This window comes from Brassica napus, assembly GCF_020379485.1.
Source record: "Brassica napus cultivar Da-Ae chromosome A6 unlocalized genomic scaffold, Da-Ae chrA06_Random_1, whole genome shotgun sequence".
NCBI lineage: Eukaryota > Viridiplantae > Streptophyta > Magnoliopsida > Brassicales > Brassicaceae > Brassica > Brassica napus.
Genome location: NW_026014047.1, coordinates 3,218 through 24,526, shown reverse-complemented (window position 1 = coordinate 24,526; position 21,309 = coordinate 3,218). Strand labels below are relative to the sequence as shown.

The 21,309-nt window shown below is 36.2% G+C and overlaps 2 protein-coding genes, 1 long non-coding RNA gene and 2 pseudogenes across 4 annotated transcripts; 2 read left to right on the top strand and 3 right to left on the bottom strand.

Annotated features, from left to right (window-relative positions):
- The first annotated feature begins 2,365 nt into the window (after nt 1–2,365).
- Nucleotides 2,366–3,575, top strand: LOC106350293 (annotated as a pseudogene).
- A 1,073-nt stretch (nt 3,576–4,648) lies between these two features.
- Nucleotides 4,649–6,554, bottom strand: LOC125594336 (pentatricopeptide repeat-containing protein At3g47530-like). The gene has a single exon (XM_048770605.1). It carries the CDS (start codon nt 6,481–6,483, stop codon nt 4,726–4,728), a length of 1,758 nt encoding a protein of 585 aa, XP_048626562.1. The 5' UTR covers nt 6,484–6,554; the 3' UTR covers nt 4,649–4,725.
- A 3,767-nt stretch (nt 6,555–10,321) lies between these two features.
- On the bottom strand, nt 10,322–13,003 carry LOC125594337. 2 transcript variants are annotated; one of them, XR_007329816.1, is made up of 5 exons: nt 11,814–13,003; nt 11,630–11,708; nt 11,383–11,528; nt 11,063–11,297; nt 10,322–10,968 (listed from the first exon to the last, which is right to left on the bottom strand). It is a non-coding gene; the product is annotated as an uncharacterized LOC125594337 (long non-coding RNA). The 2 variants fall into 2 exon arrangements; XR_007329815.1 differs by having other exon boundaries at nt 11,063–11,253.
- Nucleotides 13,004–14,721: 1,718 nt separating this feature from the next.
- On the top strand, nt 14,722–15,861 carry LOC125594335 (annotated as a pseudogene).
- A 1,098-nt stretch (nt 15,862–16,959) lies between these two features.
- On the bottom strand, nt 16,960–18,491 carry LOC125594334 (lipase 1-like). The gene is made up of 7 exons (XM_048770604.1): nt 18,309–18,491; nt 18,109–18,218; nt 17,960–18,042; nt 17,759–17,880; nt 17,527–17,685; nt 17,344–17,437; nt 16,960–17,268 (listed from the first exon to the last, which is right to left on the bottom strand). The coding sequence occupies exons 1-7, from the start codon at nt 18,331–18,333 to the stop codon at nt 17,079–17,081; spliced, it is 783 nt and encodes a 260-aa protein (XP_048626561.1). The 5' UTR covers nt 18,334–18,491; the 3' UTR covers nt 16,960–17,078.
- Nucleotides 18,492–21,309: the final 2,818 nt, after the last annotated feature.

Sequence of the window (21,309 nt, the reverse complement as noted above, 5' to 3'; positions counted from 1 at the left end):
AAAACAGTCCAAAACGGCCTAAAACCCGACGAAAGCTTACTTATGGTTTAAAATGAGAACATGCCCGAATGCAATGATGGTTTACTCTACTTGGATAAAGAAAAATGGAAGAAGAGGATAAATGTGAAATTTCCAAGATAAACATGAACTTTGAGAAAAGGAAAGATATCTCCGCAAAAGATAAACTCGAATTTCAAAGAGATAAGGAAAGAGAACCGACTTTGGGGGCATATATTAGCACATCCGAGGCAGAGAAGAAAGAGGACGGTTTTTAGGCTCTTAGAACTCACTGCATTTAAAAACTCTAGGCATTATTCTCGACAAGCTTACTTTTCTATGGCTTGTACTTATTAGACGAACTCGCAAAAAGGCAGTTAGATCTCTTGTTAAAACTCTGTAAAATGAAATATGTTCGGCTTGATCCTCGAAAGGGGTACGTAGTGTTGCAGCCCCGGAAGCTAGGATGGTGATATGGATGGGAGATGGGTCGATCTTATCGTTGGAGAAGAAGATCGGATGGAAAGATGGTGAAGAGGGCCGATTAGCTGTCCTTTCAAGTACAAACTATCCTGAAAACAAAGGAAGAACAATGAGTTATAAGTAATGAAAACAAGGACAGAAAATAAAGATAGGATGGAATGGTTTGCTGAAGAGAAGATAGATGATGGATGGATGGAAGATGATGTTGGATAGATGTTGATTGACTCTCTCAATCCGTGGGTGCTGATTGACTCTCTCAAACTGTGTCTCAAGGCTCTTGTATCACACAAAGAACCTATGAACCACAAGCTCAACAGCCTTCTAAGGCATCTCACACTTAGAAACTAAAGAATAAATTTTTAAGCAAAGAAAACTCTTTGATAAGAGATAAACTGAATATTATTTCTTGAAGATTTAAAGGTGATTTAAAATGAATACTAGACAGAGCTTATATAGGCTTGTGCCTTAACATAGCTAGAAAACTAAAACAAAGAAAGAAGCAAACAAATAAGGAAAACTGATAAAACTAGCCGTTGGAAGATATCTTGGATCCAAAAGCTTTCTTCAAGGGATTTGATTCTGGTTTTGTATCTGGAAGGTTTGAGGGTGTAGGTAAGCTTCTTAGGAACATCTTGAATGCTGAAGACTTGGTCGAAATCATTGTAGACTTTGCTTGGAAAGAGCTGTTGGGAATTCATGGGAAATGATTCCAAAAATAGCTCCAAAGATGGCAAGTCTGGTCTGGCTTGAATCCGTGTGTTCTGGTGAGTGCTAGTGCATCTTAGGACTCTTATACAAGTAAGTAATGATTCCAAAACGCTTCAGCTTTGATGGCTTGGTCGTTGGTCACTTATTCTCCAAAGTGGGAATGCATCCAATTTAGGAAAGTTCCCAAACAATAAGATCCTCCTGATCACGCGGGCTCTGGTGCATGGTAATAACTCTTCTACTCCTTCTGGATAGTTGTATATACTTCCTAGATGATTATAAACGTCTCCTGGTCGCCATTTTTTTGGTTTGACTAAGATTGAACCAGTGAGACTCTAAATTAGGCAATTGCAGAACTGGTTTGACCGGTTTAGGGAAATGGGCCATAACTCCATAATTCCGTGAACTTTTTTCCTTATTATTGGCTTGTTGCAAAGATAAGAGATATATATTGAAGTCCAGGAGTTGTTTTGGGTCGGAACGCTTCTTCGTTGGGCTTGAAACAACTTTTAAACTCGGATACTTGCAGAAGGACGGGCTGGAGAACCTCCGGTTTGTAAAATTCATATCTTCCTGGTACAAGTAGCTTTGAAGATACTTCCAATTGTGCTTGACTCCTTGTTGAGTTTAGAATGCATGAAAATTGGTTTCATGGAAAAATTCCTCTTGGTTGGTAAGATATGAAGTTTTGACTGAACACATATCATTGTTGGTCCTTCTGTTAGCGGATTGGTGCAACTGATTGGCTTCTGGTTTAGCTACTGATTTGATGACCGCATCACGTAGGCAGCCTTTCATAAGGTTCAGTCTGAAATCAATCAAATTCTGTTTCCATACATCTATTGCTAAATGAGTTGCAGCTTGTATAAGTCTTCTTGACATGGGTGGTTTCGCTAGCGAACTTAGTTAGGTTTTACTGCCTATATATTTGATTTACATATTTGATTTCCGTTGTAATCTCGTTTCCAGGCGAACTTCCAATAAGTTTTTTGTCTTTAGAACACGCTCATACGCAAATTCGAAACAAAGCTCTACTTTTCTATAATACGTTTTGTTATTTTTCTATATTTTCTGCATTTATTTGATCAATTGTCGTTCGCTTTTGCAGAGAATTCAGACTTCAAGAAAAATTACGTTTTTTTTTCCGCTAACAAATTTGATAGTGCGAATTTCGGTTCCACAATGTCTCATTTAGTCTCTACTCTTCACCTCTACAATATTGCCAATGTGAAAAGAGTTGTTGCTGATTTGAGTCTCTGCAACACTCATTCTCAAGTTCTTGCTTTCACCGGACCTTCTGAGCTGGCTGATTGTTTGAAAGATGTGAATGTTATGGTTATCCCTGCTGGCGTACCGAGGAAGCACAGTATGACCCGGTGATGATCTTTTCAACATCAATTCTAACATAGTGAAGACATTTGTCGAAGCTGTCGCTGATAACTGTCCTAATGCTTTCATTCACATTATCAGCAACACGGTTAACTCTACCGTACCTATTGCTGCTCAAGTGTTGACGAAGAAAGGTGTTTATGATCCCAAGAAGCTGTTTGGTGTCACTACTTTGGATGTTGTGAGGGCAAACACTTTTGTTTCTCAGAAAAAGAAGTTGAAACACATAATTGTTGATGTTCCCGTCATTGGTGGCCATGCTGGAATCACAATTCTACCTATTTTCTCAAAGACAAAACCTTCTGCCAGCCTCACTGATGAAGAGTTCCAGGAACTCACTGCTAGTGATTCAGAATGCTGGAACTGAGGTCGTGATGCTAAGGCAGGTGCAGGTTCAGCTACTTTGTCAAGTCATCTCTTCGTGCTCTTGGGGCCTGTTTGTTTCTCCATTTGGATGGATCATCCGGATGAATATGAGAGTTTTGTTTGTTTAGGCACTAAAAGTGCAATTCATTCAAATGGATCATCCAGATGACTTTTGGAAATTTAGGCTTAATTTTAAAGTTCATTCAGCTGAACCAATTTGGATCATTTGAATGGAGATGGTTCATTCAAAATGGTATAAAGTCTATTATGCCCCTAATGTAATTCACAAATTACAAAAAAATGTTTTCACGCCAACACCCCAAAATACATTTTCCGCCAAAACACAAAAAACATGTTTTTCCGCCAAAGTCGCAAAACGAGTTTTCCCGCCAAAATTGCAAAAACGTACTTTCCCGCCAAAATTGCAAAAACGTACTTTCCCGCCAAAACCAAAAAAACGTGTTTTCCCGTCAAAACCAAAAAACGTGTTTTCTCGCCAAAACCGAAAATTTGTATTTTCTCGCCAAAACCGAAAAATCTCGTTTTCCCGCGAAAACCGTAAAAATGTGTTCCCGCCGAAAACGTGTTTTCCCGCCAAAATCGCAAAAAACGCATTTTCCGCCAAAATCGCAAAAACGCGTTTTCCCACTAAAAACGCAAAAACGCGTTTTCTCGCCAAAACCGCAAAAACTTGCTTTCCCGCCAAAACAGCAAAAGCACGTTTTCCCGCCAAAACAGCAAAAGCGCGTTTTCCCGCCAAAACAGCAAAAACGCGTTTTCCCACCAAAATCGCAAAAATGCGTTTTCCCGCCAAAAACATGTTTCCCGCCAAAACCGCAAAAACGCGTTTTCCCGCCAAAACCGCAAAAACGCGTTTTCCAGCCAAAACTGCAAAAATGCGTTTCCGCCAAAATCGCAAAAACGTGGTTCCCTCCAAAACCGCAAAAACGCGTTTCCCGACAAAACCGCAAAAACCTGTTTTCTCGCCAAAACTGAAAATTTGTATTTTCCCGCCAAAACCAAAAAATCTCGTTTTCCCGCCAGAACCGAATAATCTTGTTTTCCGTTAAAACCGAAAAATCTTGTTTTCCCGCCCAAACCGCAAAAAAAAAGAAAACTCGTTAATTTTGAAATAATTCTAATGTAAATATATTAAATTAAATAATTAAATATAATATAGTTAAAATTAATATCAAACATATGATTAAATCAACATAAGGGTATTTTGGTAATTTGTTTGCTAAACTCATTTAAATAGAAATGAAAATAAAGAAACAAACATAAGAAACAAACAAACAATCACAAAAATCTGAATGGATCATTTGAATAGATCATACAAATGAATCATTTGAATGGAAATGACAAATGGTGAAACAAACGGCCCCTTGATGGGGATGGGGATGTTTACGAGTGTTCATTTGTGGAGTCGGCTCTGGCGGATCTTCCTTTCTTTGCTCCACAGATTAAGTTCGGGAGGAACGGGGTTGAAGCTGTGATTGAGTCAGACCTCCAAGGACTGACTAAGTATGAACACAAGGCATTAGAAGCTCTTAAACCAGAGGTCAAAGATAGCATCGACAAGGGCATTGCATTTGCAAACAAACCTGCTAATTAGATCCATTGAACTGGATAACATTTTTCTTCTGATCACTTTTGAGTTTTGTTTTGTGTTTCATCTTTTCTTGCATCGGCTAGACATTTCTGATTGTAAAATAAAGAGTGTATTAGCTTCTTCATTTTGAAGATTTTGATACATGACACTGAAGCAAATCTTCCGAATCATCACCAGAAGTCGTTACAGGAGCAAAACCCACCTTTAAAATGATGGAAACGTGAGCGATCTCTAACGATCACAACACGATCATAAACACGAGAAACAAACTTTGCGAAATTATGACAATCAACACAAGTTCTAAGATTCTTGGTCACTCTAATGGTTGTTCCTGGTGGAGTCATAAGAATACCAAAGGCAATAGCTAGCTTCTCGCTATGGTATGTCAACGCATGTCCCTTCTCTTCCACTGAATCAAGATTGTGCAGTTCTGATGCTACTTCCGCCACATAACCCGCAATCTTCAGCTGCTGGTTGATCTCCGCTAGCATCTTATAGATCTCTTCCTTCCGCGGATGCGAAACATCATCTACTATAAACTCATGAACCGTTCCTTGTACCTCCATGGCACTGAATCCAGGTTTGGTATGGATTCTTTTCTCCTTCATCAACGAACGCAGTTCAGTCACTTTCTCCCAATTCCCAACGGAGGAATATGTGTTGAGTAACAGAACGTAGTCTCCGGCTTCCTCGGCTTTGAGCTCGATAAGATGGGAGATCACACGTTCCCCAAGTTCCACATTCCCTTGGACTCTACAAGCACCGAGCAGAGTACGCCATATAGTGGAGTCTGGCTTCATCTCCATTGACTGTACAAGACTATAGGCTTTATCGAGCAGACGAGCACGTCCCAAGAGGTCAACGATGCAGCCATAGTGATGCAAATTAGGCTTCATCTTAAACTCGCCGCTCTTTAGTCTATCGAAAAACATCATTCCTTCATGGACCAAACCTGAATGGCTACACGCAGATAGTAAACCAGTTAGCGTATGTTCCTGTGGAAAGATTCCACACTTCAACATCTTCTCGAAAGCTTCAATAGCTTCTTTCCCGAACCCGTTCATGGCTAAACCCGTGATCATAGCCGTCCATGAGACCACGTTTCTTTCACGCATTCGGTTAAAGACCTCGTAAGCCTTATCCATAGACCCGCAACGTGAGTACATGGAAACAAGAGTGTTGTTCAAGTTCAAAGCACCACCGAGTCCATTTCCATCGATGAATTCATGAACTTGTGTACCGAAATCCAGCGCGCCTAAGCTTGCGCAAGCTTGTAGAGCTAGTAAGCATGTTACACCATCTGGTCTGACACACCCATCGACCTCTTTCATCATCTTATCGAACAAAAACAGAACGTCACGTGTACGTTTGTTCCGCAGAAAACACGAGATGAGCACGTTATAAGAAACGGTATCTCTCTTGGGAATTTCGTCGAACACTTTACAAGCAGCAGCGCTGTTTGCATAGGTGGAGTAGAAATCCATCAGAGTCGTTAACAGGAGACTGTCCGAGAGAAACCCATCGCTGAAAATCTTGCCGTGAATCTGCAAACCACCGAGTAAGTCGCCTGATTTGATGCAACACTTGAGGGCGAAAGAGGACGAGAGAGGGTTAGCGGGAGGAAAGGTTTTTCGTCTCAGAGCTCGGAACAAGCGAAACCCTTCGCCGGGAGTTTCGCTGACGGAGAAAGCTCTGATCATGGTGTTGCAGTGAGAGACGCTTGGGTTGCTCCTTTGGGAGAAAACGTGACGCGAGTAATCGAGATCTCGGGGAGCCAGACGGGAGAGGAAATGGTGGAAAACGTCAGAGCTTCTGATCAACGAAGTTCGGAGTAAGACCGCATGAATCTGCCGGAGATGGGATTTCCCGGTGGAAGATACGATCAGAGAGACCAGGTGGTCTTCGCTGCTGCTCATGGACTTCAACATTTCTTGAAAAAGAAACGAAACTGAAGAAGAGCCGACACTTTTGAGCCAACAAACAAGTACGAGCTCCAATTACAAATATAGTTCTGGGATGACCTTCCATACACAAATAAAATTCTAGGATGACCTTGTTATGTTTGTAATTTTTTAAAATAATTGCTCTTTAATAAGAAAATGTTAATGAAAATTCTCTTCTAAACAAATTCTATTACTATTACAACTAGGGGCATTGCCTCCGCGCTTGCACGGAGTTGTGGATAAAGTTTTTGTTTCATCTCAATATTTGCTAGGGTTATTGTAGTTGTGAATTTTGCGTTTTGAGTTGTTTCATCTCAATATTTGTTTCATCACCATATTTTGTGTGACACTGTAGTAAATAAAGGAATCACACTATAATACAATTGTTTTTACCGTTCGGTTGGAAAGTGAAAACGTCAAATCATACACTATTTTAACGATATAGCGTCCGGTTGCACTTGGCCTTATGTTTGTTATATGTTTTTATTTTATTTTTAAACTTGTTGCTCTTGTTAGACTTTTAAAACAAATACATGAAGACTTGTAGAAATAACTATAAAATGAGTGACAATTTTAAGTATTTGGGCTTTAATGAGTTTTAAACGAATTTATGTATTTTTCATAAGAAGACAATAGCATTGGCCTCTTGACATTGGGCATGTAAGCTATTTTTATAAGACAAGAGGAGTGAGCAGGTGGAGTTGTTGTTGCCGCATTTGTGTCTGTCGGGATTGTTTCTTGTATCTCCTGTTGTGGCTGTGTTTGTTTATCTTTTGTTTGATGGATAATATGTAAACAAAAATCATTGTTAGTTGTATTTACCAGAGTTCATAACTTACTCTACTTTTTTGTTTAGGTAATTTCACTGATCTTGGTTGCCGTTTCGTCTTCTTCGTTGCTGAAAGTAAGTATGTAAATTGTTAAATAGCTGGCTGTGTAGTTTGTATTTGTTTAGCTGATTCGATGTATGTGTCGTTGCGAATGTAAGTTTGTAAATTGTTAAATAGCTGGCCGTGTAGTTTGTATTTGTTTAGCTGACTCGATGTATGTGTCGTTGACTTTTAGTTGATGTGATTGGTTTGGTATATTTGTTTTGAAGTTTATTTCTAAAATTAGACAAAAAAGAGGTGATCATTAATGATTAGTCTTTTTGGAATTCTAGTTTTTGGTGTTTTGATTGTTTGGGTTGTTGTGGTTTCTTTTAAACTGTAAAATAAAGGTTTGTGTAAAATTAGTTTGATAAGTAATGGAGATAAATAGACGACCACATAATTTGGGTAGAAAATATTTTTGATTATTGATGTTAGCACAATATAGATAATAATATAAAGAGAATTGTGTGTTGATTGTTTCTTAAAGATCAATGAGGAAACGAATAACGACTCGAGTTGTTTCTTTGCTAAGTTTGAATATCAGTTATGATAACGAAACATATTATAAACTCAGATGCAATATGATAATACACCTGAGAGTTCTAGGTTTGTGTTCGCAATCACTTGAAAATTGTCAAACAGTCTAATTATGATTGGAGATTGATCTCAGGAGGACACCTGTGATGACTTCATAAATAATAGTTGTTGAGATGAAACGAATGAGGAATGGATGATCAATTATATTGTACATGCTTGAGCACCTAAACCTTAAAACGATCAACGTTCACAATGAAATCAGCTTTCAAAGATGGCATGTAATGATTAGCACGTCCGGCAGGAATAAATCCATTAATCACGGAATCTGAAAATAATATTATTTAACAAAGAATCAGGAAATCATTTAAAAATAATTATATTAAATAAGTGTGATAAATCGAAGATTAACTTACCTTTTCATCAAGAAAGAGAACCGTGATTCCCATAAACTCATTGTGTTTCTTGAAGTTCAGGGAATCCCATAAGTGAGGAGGTTAGAGGCTATGCTCTGACTACTACGACCAACACGGAGAGACTCGAAGGTTGAGTGACGGATGTCGGGAACGCCGGTTTGAGGAACTGGAGAGGCAGAGAGACATTTTCTAGAAGATCGTTAAAGCTAAGAGGAATCAATGAGTTTTGTGGAGATGCAGATTGGATTCATCAAAGATGAGAATCATATATATAGGGTTTACAGAAAGGCTACAAATCAGGAACATTTAAGATCAAGCGATTTAAGATGGGAAGATGAAGAGTTCACCGGTGAAAAAATAGATTACGAGCAGTCACACAGCGCAACTCTGTAACTCAGACTTGTCTAAGACAATGATGAAAAGAACCCTAACTCATGTTAAACGAAGACATTTTACAATATTGAAAAACTATAATTGTTATTTTTTTCATCTAACGTGATGAACCTCATTTAAAAATGAAACTCATAATACACTTGTAGGCCCGACCCACAGAAAAAACCGAAGAAGCAAAGGTTTCCGACCTTCATAAATATATATTAGTTTCGGCCATCAATGTACAAAGTATCCTTTAGTTTAGTGGTATAAATGTTGGTGTTTATATCTCAATAACCCGGGTTCGAACCAGAGGTTTGACACTTTTTCGTTTTTAAAAGTGGGATCCACCAAAATTCTGACATGTCGCCTCAGAAAAGAGGAAACTGCCTCATTATATTATAGACTAGAGTCGGCCCGCCCTACGGGCGGGATGAAAATTAACAAATAATTTAAATAATTAGAATAAATTTTTAATATAAATTTTTATCATTTAAAAATATATATTAGTTAAATTTTGTATATGTTATTGTATTTGAATACTAAATAAACCATGTTATCTGAAAATTAGTTATGATTTTTTAAAATAAATATTACTTGTTATTTTTGAAATATGATTTTCTTTTTTCTCTTTTTTCTTGTTAAAAGGTTTAAGATGATTTTTTTGTTAAATAATCTATGTTTTGATTATATATTAAGAATTGGATGTGGCATTACATCATTCTTTGTGATTTTCTGGAGTTGGATGACCATAAAAAAAAACCATGAAAATTTTCTTTTTTCTTTTATTTCATTTTTGTTTAATTTTATATACTTTAGTGGGTTATCTTATGTTTTTACTAAATTTAGTTTTTACAGTAGATTATTGTTAAAATTGTTCTGTTTAGTTTTGAGGATGTAGAGTTGATGATCTATTTTGTTTTGGTTTATGTTATCTAGTTTTTTTTTCTTATGTGTTTCGCGTCAGGTTATACTATGTGTCTCTTACTCAGAATGTGCTGTAAACTCTTATTCTCATATTAGTTGTGTATTTATGTGCAAAGATTTTTTTTGTTTTGAAATTCATGATGCAACCTTTTAAAATAATATTTATTTACTTAGATATATAGAATAACCTAAGATATTTAATAAAGACCAGGGTATTTCTATAATATTTATTTTTATTTTAATATTATGTAATTAACATTTATTATTAAAATATAAGTCATTAGACAAATTTTTTTTAAAAAGTGAACTTTAAAAGAAAATACTTTTGGTCTACAAAATTTGAATATCTTACTGCTCAAAATATGTTATTTTTATTATTATAAATTATATATGACGTGATGAAAAACATATAAAAATAATTTAAGCTTAGTTTAATCTGAATTTTTTATCGTACTTATTTAAGTTTAGTTAAAAGAAATTTTATGAACATTCCGTTTAAATTTTATTTTGACTTTAAAACCATGAAATTATAACTTTTAAAGATATTGGAACATTTATCTTTTGTTTTTTTCCTCTTCATCCTGTCTACATTGATGTATTTCCTATCTATATATAATTAGTTTGAATAACATTCATAATCGTATTTGCAGAATACTGTAATTTTCTCAGAATGGGTCCCTGATCAAAATAATTATTAGCAAATCGAATTTAATAAGAATCTATCACTGGCATCTCGTCATAACTGAGGATATTATTCCATTCATACAAAATTCTGAAAAGTAAGCTTATTGCCATAATACACTAAAAGGTCGAATGCAGCAAAAGATATATCAGAAAGCAAAATAGTTTAAAGACATAAACACTCTAAAATTATTTGTTTGGAAAAAAACATAATTACATAGGAAGAAACGTCGTAATTTTTTGTTCCTCAGCCTCTTCAAGCCAATTCACACATGGCTTTAGACTTTTGACAAAGGTTTGCCTGCAACATCCACCAAGAGATTAAACAAACATCACGTCCTCAATCCTCATCACATCTTTGTTGCGGATAACAAAGACACATGCGTGTTTTATTGCCAATCTGATGAGCCTCGATCCTCTATTCTCTCACCAACATGTCGTGCAGTTTAGGAGGATGACACGGTGCTTCTGTTCTCACGTCCATCTCCAAAGTATATATATAAAAAGTATCTCGTAGGGGCTCAGGTTCAGGACGTTTGGTATAATCCAACGATACCAATCGGAAATCTTTTGTTCCTGGTGGAACGATCTTCGGCGGTGTCTGAAATTAGCTTCCCCGGGGTGACATAGTGACACAGGTTGACCACTTACACCGTCGTGAGTATACTCTGTGCCATTCCGAGATAAAACAAAGAACCCGTTAATGTCACAAAAACATAACGCGCAAGTATTTTTCAAAGGTAAATAACAAATCTGGCTCACCATGCCACTCTGATTCTTGCTTGCCATATTCTTCTTCGTACACATCATGATCGTGGTTATGACCATGACTATGACCAAGTTTGATAGGACTGTTCTTGATCTTCTTAGCTTTTTCTTTCACTTTCGTGAATACCTTATTTGCTCTACTTTTGATTCCCTTCTTCCTATGCCCCTGACTCTTGTGTTGATATCTACATGAAACTTGGGTAATTCATATCTGATGTGCTAATCGCATCTGTTTTAATCACATTGACCAAACACCACAGTACAATTCATGTTTTTGTTGTCACTCTTTAAGTTAGAATTAGTTTAAAAATTACCTTCATGTTTTCTTCTTTGCTTTGTAGCGAGAGAGAGAGAGCAAGGTTCTTCTTAAGTTCAGCTTTTCTGGTTCACATCATATAAAACCACCTCCAGGATCTTTATGTTTCGCCGGCGACCTTTCATATTACTTGGATAACTTTTTCTGCTTTGACCAAACAAAAGAAAAAACTCCTAATATTGGATTAAACAGCATGATAAATCAGAATCGTAGAGGCTCAATTAGCTATTGTATCAGGAACCGACCTTATAAATTATATTAAGCTCGCCATTATACTGAAAATAAGTGTCTAGCATCCCAGAACCGCATCAGCCCTGAGAAACACTTCAAATCGGAGAAAAAAAAACCCTCAAATGAGTCATAACGCTGTCAATTAGTATGCTATAAGAGATGTGAAGATAAGATGAGTCCAAGGAGATAAATACTCACATATTTATACCAAAAAGAACACTGCCTTGCAGATCCAAACGATGCATTGAAGACCTCGTTTTGGGCAAGGGCGACTGGATTAATGGAGTAAACACGACGCCATTACTCGAACCGTTTCAGATGGCGAGAGGAAGATAAGACGTCACGGAGTCGTTGCCGTACGAAGAGAGACGAAGCTTGTTTCTTCGATACAAAAGAATTAGGGTTAGAGTGTAAGATCCATCTACCCGAGCCGGATACAGTGTACAAATTAAAAGCCCAACACACATCAAACGTCCAAAGCCCATCTCATTCCAGATTAAATGAAACGCAGAGTTTCACTCTTCTTGGACACGTGGCGGCTCCAGGACGCACGACTTTCCTATGTGGATGATGATGTGGCAGCCTCAGGAGGGAGTAAACCCTCTTTTATATATAAAGATTACAAACAGCATGAAGACACACTCTCGCTTGAAAACCCTAGGCCGGTGGCCGCCTCCTCTCGCGGTCGTTGGATCTCGTCTCAAAATTGTGTTGTTTCTCTTTGCTCTCTTGGATTCCTCCTCCCCCTCCTCTTAGAGTCGTTCTTTACCTCTTGTGTTGCAGAGCAATTCGAAGAGCTCTTCTTATCTCAGATCCGGTGGTCCGTTTATAGATCTGGGCGTGTGGAGCGTTTTCTCCGGCCTCCGTCTGCGTCGTCTTTCGAGATGAAGGTCCAAGCCTCGGTGTCTCTTCTGTGATGCGGCGGCTGTGTTCAGATCCTGTTTAGAGTGGTTTTGTTAACCTTTGAGAGGAGTTGAATCTGGATAATCTCTTATGGATTTTAGAGTTTGTCTTAAGTGGTCTATGATTTAGCAACGGTATAGTAGTGTAGCAGTGACGTAATGGTGCGTGCGGAGTAGTTCAAGGTAAGAATCCGGAGAAGAAGATGGGTTATGTTCACCTCTTCATCTCGCAGCTTTGAAAGAATCATCTCCCCGCACATTGAATAAGGTTTGTTCCTGGTCTGCTTTTGGTCTTTTCTTATCCTCGGTGGCTTTATCTGTTGAAGCAATATAATGAGGATCAGATGTGGAGGCGTCCATAGGAAGGTGCGGTTGATTTATGGGTTCTCATGGGTGTTTTTCTCTTCCCGGTGTTGTGTCCTGGTTTGATGCCTTGGCTCCGGTGTAGTGGTTTGGTTGTTGTCATCATGAACATGTGGTTCAGCTGAAGTCTCAGTGGTTCGGTTGTTGTCATCTTGAACAGGTGGTTCAGATGAGGTCTCAGTGGTTCGGTTGTTGTCATCTTGAACAGGTGGTTCAGATGAGGTTTTTTTTCTTCATGAAGTTGCCTGCTGTGTTGTTGTCATCTTGAACAGGTGGTTCAGATGAGGTCTTTTCTCTTCATGAAGTTGCCTGCTGTGTTGCTTGTTATTGTGCTTAGTTCTGGCTAGTCATAGATTATTGAGTCTTTATTTTTTTATCCGTTGATGGTTGGCTTCTAGGATTTCAAAGGATCGTAGGAGTTTGGCGTACTTTGAGGATGTTGATATAACGTCCGTGTGTATATATATATATATATATATATATACATATATTCATGAAAATAACTAAAACTATTTCAAATAAATATCTACACATAATAAATATTGGGAAAAAAAACAGTGGCAGAGGTAGCTTGTACCATGGGGTCACATGACCCGTATGAAATTTCTAAGAAAACAATAATTTTACTTGTATTTTCCTTTTAAAATCTGACGAAATACTGAAACTTTATTACATTGACCCCAATAAAATATAGCAATTAACAAATTAACCTCAACAAAACAAATTCGGCCCCCGTCACTGAAAATCACACATTCATTGTAAAACTTTGCTAACTATAAAAAAACAAGTTAGTTACTATGTATACAAATCAATTGTTTATGTCATTAGAAACATTAAAAATATATAAACGATCAATCGACTTAAATAAAAAATAGCTAAAATGTACAATAAAAATATTTAAAATATTATAGTAGCAGTTTACATGTATTATGAAGTTTCATATAATAACTAAAAGTAAAATGTTAAATTTTAAATTTTAATTTATATAATTATGCTTAATCAAAATTATAAATATATGTATATAAATAGATAGATAATAAATAGTAAACAAACTAAATACTACAATTTTATATACAAAGAAACAAAAGAATATGTTTTAAATACATCTATAAGAATAATGTTTATACAAATCAGAATATAAAATTTAGTATTATTAATAAAAATTCAGTCTGCACAGGCCGCTAATGATCAACTAGTTCTAGTTTAAAATCTAACCAGAAGCTTGCACAGGCCGCTGATTACCAACATAAATGCTTACCAACCGAAAAAAAGTTTTAATTTGACCAAAAAAAAAGTTTCAACAGAACGACTTCCGTTACCGCTTGGTTAACTAAGATTTTAGAGCGCCTTTCTTAACTAGCCATTTAGCAAAAGGACGTTATCTTAGCAAGTTCGGAAGCTTCGGTTCGTACATACCGAACCTCTTTCAATGCCTATACACGTATGAGATATTTATTATACACACGAGCTCCCAAAACAAATAGATTGGATTAGAGAGATTAATTTGAGCTCAAGGTTTCGAGATATCGAAAGAGCTGTCTCTCCTTTTATTCCAGAATCATTTCTAGGTAATGTTCGATTCCTTCGATCATTCTACTTTTTTCTATATGGTTTATTGTTCAATTGCGATTGGATTTTGATTTGTAGAATATTTTGGTCTGTAAATCGAATTTTGTTGATTTATGGGAAGCTTCGAAGTATTTCCAGATTAATTTTAATATTTTGGGAACTTTTACCTGTAATTGGGATTTCTAGTGATATTCTTAGGTTGTCAAATGCGCTGCTTTTGAATTTTTTAGTTTTCTTGATTTAAAAGTAGTGGAGGCTTTTATTACAGATTAATATCATTGGTGCTGAGTTTAAGTATGTCCGATCATCTGAGTTAATGTACGGATCGTCTCATAACGGCTGAGAAATTGGAATCAGAAAAAGATTCTGATTCTTCAGGAAAAACTTGTCGTCCTCAAGGCACAGACTTGGCTTCTTCATCTGAGGAGTACTATGCTGTTGAGGAAGAGGAACCTCTTCTCCAATCTGTTGAATGCCGTATTTGCCAGGAGGAAGATACCATTCAGAACCTGGAGGCTCCTTGTGCTTGTAATGGCAGTTTGAAGGTTAAAAAAAAAAAACAATTTGATTCTGTGTTTTATTGCTCTTTGTTTTTTTTTTAACTTTCTTGGGTATGCAGTATGCCCACCGCAAGTGTGTTCAGCGTTGGTGTAATGAGAAAGGCGACATAACTTGCGAAATATGCCACCAGGTAACCAATAATCTGCTAACTTCTGTGTCAATAAAACCAACCTAGGCTTCGTAGATAGTTGCTATGCTTTCACAAATGGTGAAACGAATCAGTTTGTAATTAAGCACCCTCAATGAGTTCCACTTTTTCATTACTATGTTACACACCACTCCAAGAGTACTTATCTACAAGAGATTTTGCCAATTACCACTTGTAAAAATATCCCCTTTTTGTCTTTTCTTAAACAGGCTTATCAACCTGGATATACAGCGCCTCCCCCTCCCCCTCCTGATGAAACAATAATTCACATCGGGTATGTATAGTTTCTGAATCTATGGTGATTTTGTACTAGGATTGTTGTGATTGATACCAATAACTAACATTATCTATGCAGTGACAACTGGGAGAATGGAGTTCCCTTGGACTTGAGTGACCCACGCATTCTGGCAATGGCTGCAGCAGAACGCCATTTCCTGGAAGCTGACTATGACGAGTACTCTGAGTCTAACTCTAGCGGAGCTGCCTTTTGCCGCTCTTCTGCTCTCATCGTAAGCTTCTCCATTATCTTGAGAGGGAGAGCCTAATCTCTTACATTCTTCAACTGATATACATAATACTAATAATGCCTGCAACACTACGTCTGTTATGGCAGCTAATGGCACTTTTACTGTTACGAGACGCGCTGAACCTAACAACTAACCCAGATGACGAGGACGACCCAACAGCCTTTTTCTCGGTATGACCATCTTTTACTTGCTTACTCTCTGAATACACACTTCTTTGAGTTTCTTGTTCATGTTTGTTCTGGTTTTGCTCACTCTCTCTCTGGTTTTCAACAGCTTTTCCTTCTTCGTGCTGCTGGTTTTCTCCTCCCATGTTACATCATGGCATGGGCCATCGGCATACTCCAACGTCGGAGACAAAGACAGGTTTGATGAACATTGAAAAATAATCCGTATCAAAATATTGTAAAAATGCTTCATCTAACAGACAAGACAATGCACTGCTTTTGTTTCTATGACATCAGGAAGCAGCTTTAGCTGCGGCGGAAGTTGCTTTCATGATACACGGTGGTGTGCCTCCTCAACGCGGGGGACTGCACTTTGTTGTAGCTCCAGAACAGCCGCCGATACCCAACCAAACACATGTCTGATCTTTCAAGGCAATTGATTCTCCGGTAAGAGTATTAAGACAAAAGAACTCTCAACTTGGTTGTAAAAACGTCCCACCTACTTATGCTTCTTCACATGTTTATCATCGGCTTCCTCATATGTTTGTGTTCTCTGACTCTTGTTTAATGTACTTCTCTTCTCCTAAATGTTATCACAGAGCTCCCATGTACAGTCTTATGATTATCTTTCGTCTAATTATGTCTCCAGATCGATGAGAAAAAGTAAACAGATTTTGATTAAATGAGCACACTCAAGATTCAGATGTAGTATGCTAAAACATCATACTGAACATTTCTCAAAATATACGACAAACATGAAGTCTACACGTATGAAAGCAAGCCAATAATGTCAACCTAACCTATCACGACATTCCATGTGGATCATGGATGAACATTTTGGATCTTTTTGTTTAACTTTGCATTTAAGAGACTAGTAGTGAGCATTCTCTGTTAGTTTTGCAGTGAAAATTGTGAAGAGTTTCTCTTGCTGATCTTTCTAGTCCTGTTATCTGACGCTTGAAAAGATAAATTTGATGGGTTTTAAACTCATACCTTACCGGTTCAATGTGGGAATCTAATAACAACTTAACAGAGTTTGATATAGAAAGCAACGGTTACTACTTGGCTTATGCTATTGTTCCAATAAAATTCACTTTTAGTTTTACCGTATCAGTGAAGAAATGTATTTTGATTACTATTATTTCTTAAACCCAAACCAAACAGCCGACCAAGTGTAGAAAATGGAGTATGTAACCTGAACATTTTCTCAAAGAAACAAAAAAAAAGGACTAGTTGTTCTTCAGAATGACTGTCTTAATGAACTCAGTAATTGTTGCAACCAACTGGGTTTGATGTTTGGTATAACAATGATCAGCTCCCTCCACAATTGTCAGCTTGTGGTTCGGTATGATCTTGGCAAACTCCTTGGCATCTTCCACGGGTATTACCTCATCATCCGACCCATGAACCGTCAAAACCCTGCCATTGCAACCGAATCAATCATGGTTTGTAGTTATATCCCAACATCATCCAATACGAGTAAGAGAATTGAACCTGCATTCTTTGTCAATCTTGAGGCAAGCTTCATGCATATCAGTGCTCAACCTCTCCATTAAGCTCTCCTCAGTAACACGGTACCCTGATTTTCCTGTGAACCACGCACCAACACATTGGTAGAGACAAAAGAGTGTTTTGATCAGAAACAGTGCAATAAAACCAAAAGATGAATAACAATACCATCTTTAACATCGATGAACCCTTGTTGCTTAATTGTTTCCAAAAAATCTTCCCCAAGACGCTCTGTAATGCCTTTCTTCAGATCATAACGTCCAGAGAGATTGATTACATTGCGGATATCGTGATACTTGGAGGCATAAAGGAGCACCACATCACCTCCTATGCATTACAAAATAAGTTTAATGAGTATCCATGTTGGTCGAGGCAGAAGATGGAAAAGGGATCTAGTTACCTTTACTGTGGCCGAGAACAACATGAACCACACGGTCCATGTTAGAGAAGTGTTGGACAACAGAACGTAGATCATCAGCTTCATGGTTATAGTTACCATAATAGAAACTGCCTTCACTCTCTCTGCAGCAACAACAACCGTGAAGGCGCAGCCACACCTCCCAAAACACCAAATCAAAGCAAGAAAGCGAGAAACATATACCCATTCCCAGAGAAATCAAAACGGAAAGCAGTGATGCCTTCTTTCTCTAAAGTAGCAGCCACATTGTTCATAGTTTGGTTATCCTGCATATCAAGATTTGATGAGTCTATCAAGATTCACTCATTGACCAAGTTTCAGAGAAGACTGACCTTGTTTGATTGAAACCCATGGCACAAGATCACAACTTCTCTTGACCCAGTTTCGTGAAGCAGACCCACGAGCTTCTCCTTGTGTCTGTTCGGAATCACGATCCTCTGAGCTGAAACCAGACACAAGAACAGAGTATCCAGCAGTCAGAATCTTACAATAAGCTGAGAAAAATTCGCGATAGGCACCATTCTTATGATACCTGAACTTTTCTCAGACGAGTCCATTCTCAAATTCTTGCAGAAAATTTGGCTCTAGTAAAAATAACTGAAATTAAAACCTAACCATCTTTCCCTTTTCTTTTTTTTTCTATAGCTTTCTAACTCATCTTAATTGCAGTTTTGTTTTAGGTTATTTCACCGATTCTCCAGAGTTATGCCCAAGCGAAGTGAGGATGTATACAGGCCTGAGACTATTATCCCAGATCCGGATTCGAACCGAGATTCGATCCGGATTTGATCCGGATCCGATCTGAAAATCCAGATATCCGGAGGGGTCGAATCCGGATCCGGATAGTAAAATATTGGATCCGTCAAAGCCGGATCCGGATCTGGATATCTTGATTTTTAGTCCGGATATCCTGATCTGTAAATTTTATTAATAATTATTTCTGAAATAGTAATATCTATATATAAAAACTAACTTTATTTAATATATTTTCATTTTTATAATAGTATATGTAAAATTTTACGTAAATTTTATAATATTATACTTTGAAATAATTAAAAACATTATATATTTTTTTTTTTTAAATTATTTTAATATTTTTATATATATATTATATTATTTTTTATTTATTTTAAGGATCAAATCTGGATCCGGATATCCCTGGCTGGACATTACAGTTTTTAGAAAGATATCCGACACCCGGATATCCGAAAACCCCGGATCCGGATAAGGATTGTAAAATTATCGATCCGCCAGATAAGGATCCGGATCCGGATACGTTAAAGTTGTCCGGATACCCGATCCATCTCAGGCCTAGATTTTATACCATATAAAATAAAAATTATTTTGAAGAAACATGTGAATAGATAAATATTTTGTTATATATTTAATCATGGAGCATTAGAACATGTTTTCGTAGTCACGTGTCATCACTAAGATGATTCTTAGAATTCTTAGAAAAAAGTTGGTCCATATAAATACATATTATACTTTTTATTAAACTAACTATCAAAATAATTAGTAGGTACAAAGAAGTATTCTCAATTCCTTTTTAAAATAAAAACTACAGAGTTACCTAATATGTTAATATATATATGACAATGAATGATTATGAATAATACATATTTGATAACAATTTTTGTATCATCTCTCTATTTTATTTAAATTTATATTATTAAAAGAAATTAAACTTTGACATATTTAAATAATTAAATATTACAACATAATTATTTATTAGACAACATTCATCATCTCCGATGTAAGAATGTAAAAAAAAAACTACATGATGTTATTTATATTTTTATATTTATCACCTTATATAAAGTTCTATTTCAGCTCTAGTTTTAAAAACAATTACTTTTCTTTAGTCAAAATATAATATGTAAATAGATTTTGATTTGTGTTTTAAAAGCGGAGATTATTTTTAAAATTTATAGTTACATACATAATATACAGTTGTAGATAAAAGTTTAAGATTAGCGACAGATTATATAAATTTTATATGTAGTTTACTCATTTTAACCTGTTCTAAAAGCAGATGATTTTTATTTTATTTAGTTTTAATGAATACAATTTCATATTTTTAAAAATAAACTAGATTAACTATTTAATTTAATATTATTTGTAAGATTTGATATTCTATATCAAATTTATGTTCGGTAAACCACACTTGGAATATGGATTTACTTAAACCATATATTCACATGAATGATGTGAATTCTTTTAAAAGTATGGCGGTTAATTGTACCTCTAATCCAGATACATACAAAAAATATTATAAAATATCTGAGAAGTATACAACGAAATTAAGTTATAGAACAGAAAGTTATACGTAGACATGTAACAAGGCGCAAAGTTTTATGGACCAATTACTACACTTGTGGCCTAAAATTGGAAGCTACAATGCTATACAAAGTTGAAACATTTTGTGTGGCAAGCAATATCATAATGTTTATTAGTTACTAAGATTGTAAAGTTAAAAGAAATTCAGTGTGATACAGGATGTGAAACAGAAGAGGAACCAATAAACCAATAATTCAAACATGAGCGTACTCAAAGATTCCTTCTAATCCATGAATCTTTCCATGTTTTGGTATTTCGAATATGGATTATCTACAAAAGATTTTTTAAAGATCAATATCTCAACTATTTCCATGGATATTGTAGTATATTTGGAAAAATTAAATGATAAGATTTATAAAAGTAACATGGGAACCTACATGAGATTTTATGCGTAGCAGAGATAGAAGGCGAACTATGGAATGAAGAACAACACAAACGATTTGAAAATTCCAGAATACAAACAATATTATAAAATATCTGAGAAGAATACAATGAAATTAAGTTATAGAACAGAAAGTTATACGTAGACATGTAACAAGGCGCAAAGTTTTATTGACCAATTACTACACTTGTGGCCTAAAATTGGAAGCTACAATGCTCTACAAAGTTGAAACATTTTGTGTGGTAAGCAATATCATAATGTTTATTAGTTACTAAGGTTGTAAAGTTAAAAGGAATTCAGTGTGATACAGGATGTGAAACAGAAGAGGAACCAATAAACCAATAATTCAAACATGAGTGTTCTCAAAGATTCCTTCTAATCCATGAATCTTTCCATGTTTTCGGTATTTTCGAATATGGATTATCTACAAGAGATTTTCAAAGATCAAAATCTCAACTATTCCCATAAATTTTGTAGTATATTTGGAAAAATTAAATGACAAGATTTATAAAAATAACATGGGAACCCACATGAGATTTTATGCGTAGCAGAGATAGAAGGCGAACTGTGGAATGAGGAACAACACAAACGATTTGAAAATTCCAGAGGATAAGTACTTTTTGAAAATAATTTAACAAGATGGTGATGTGTGATGATGTTATGTGGATTAAACATGGAGCAAACAGATAAGTTTTCGGACAGGGATGGTTCTCCAATATGAGAATTTCAAATGACATATTTATGGGTATAATTAATTTTTTTCGATGAAGCATGTCTCTTTTATATGCAAATGTGAAGTTTTTATTTGGGT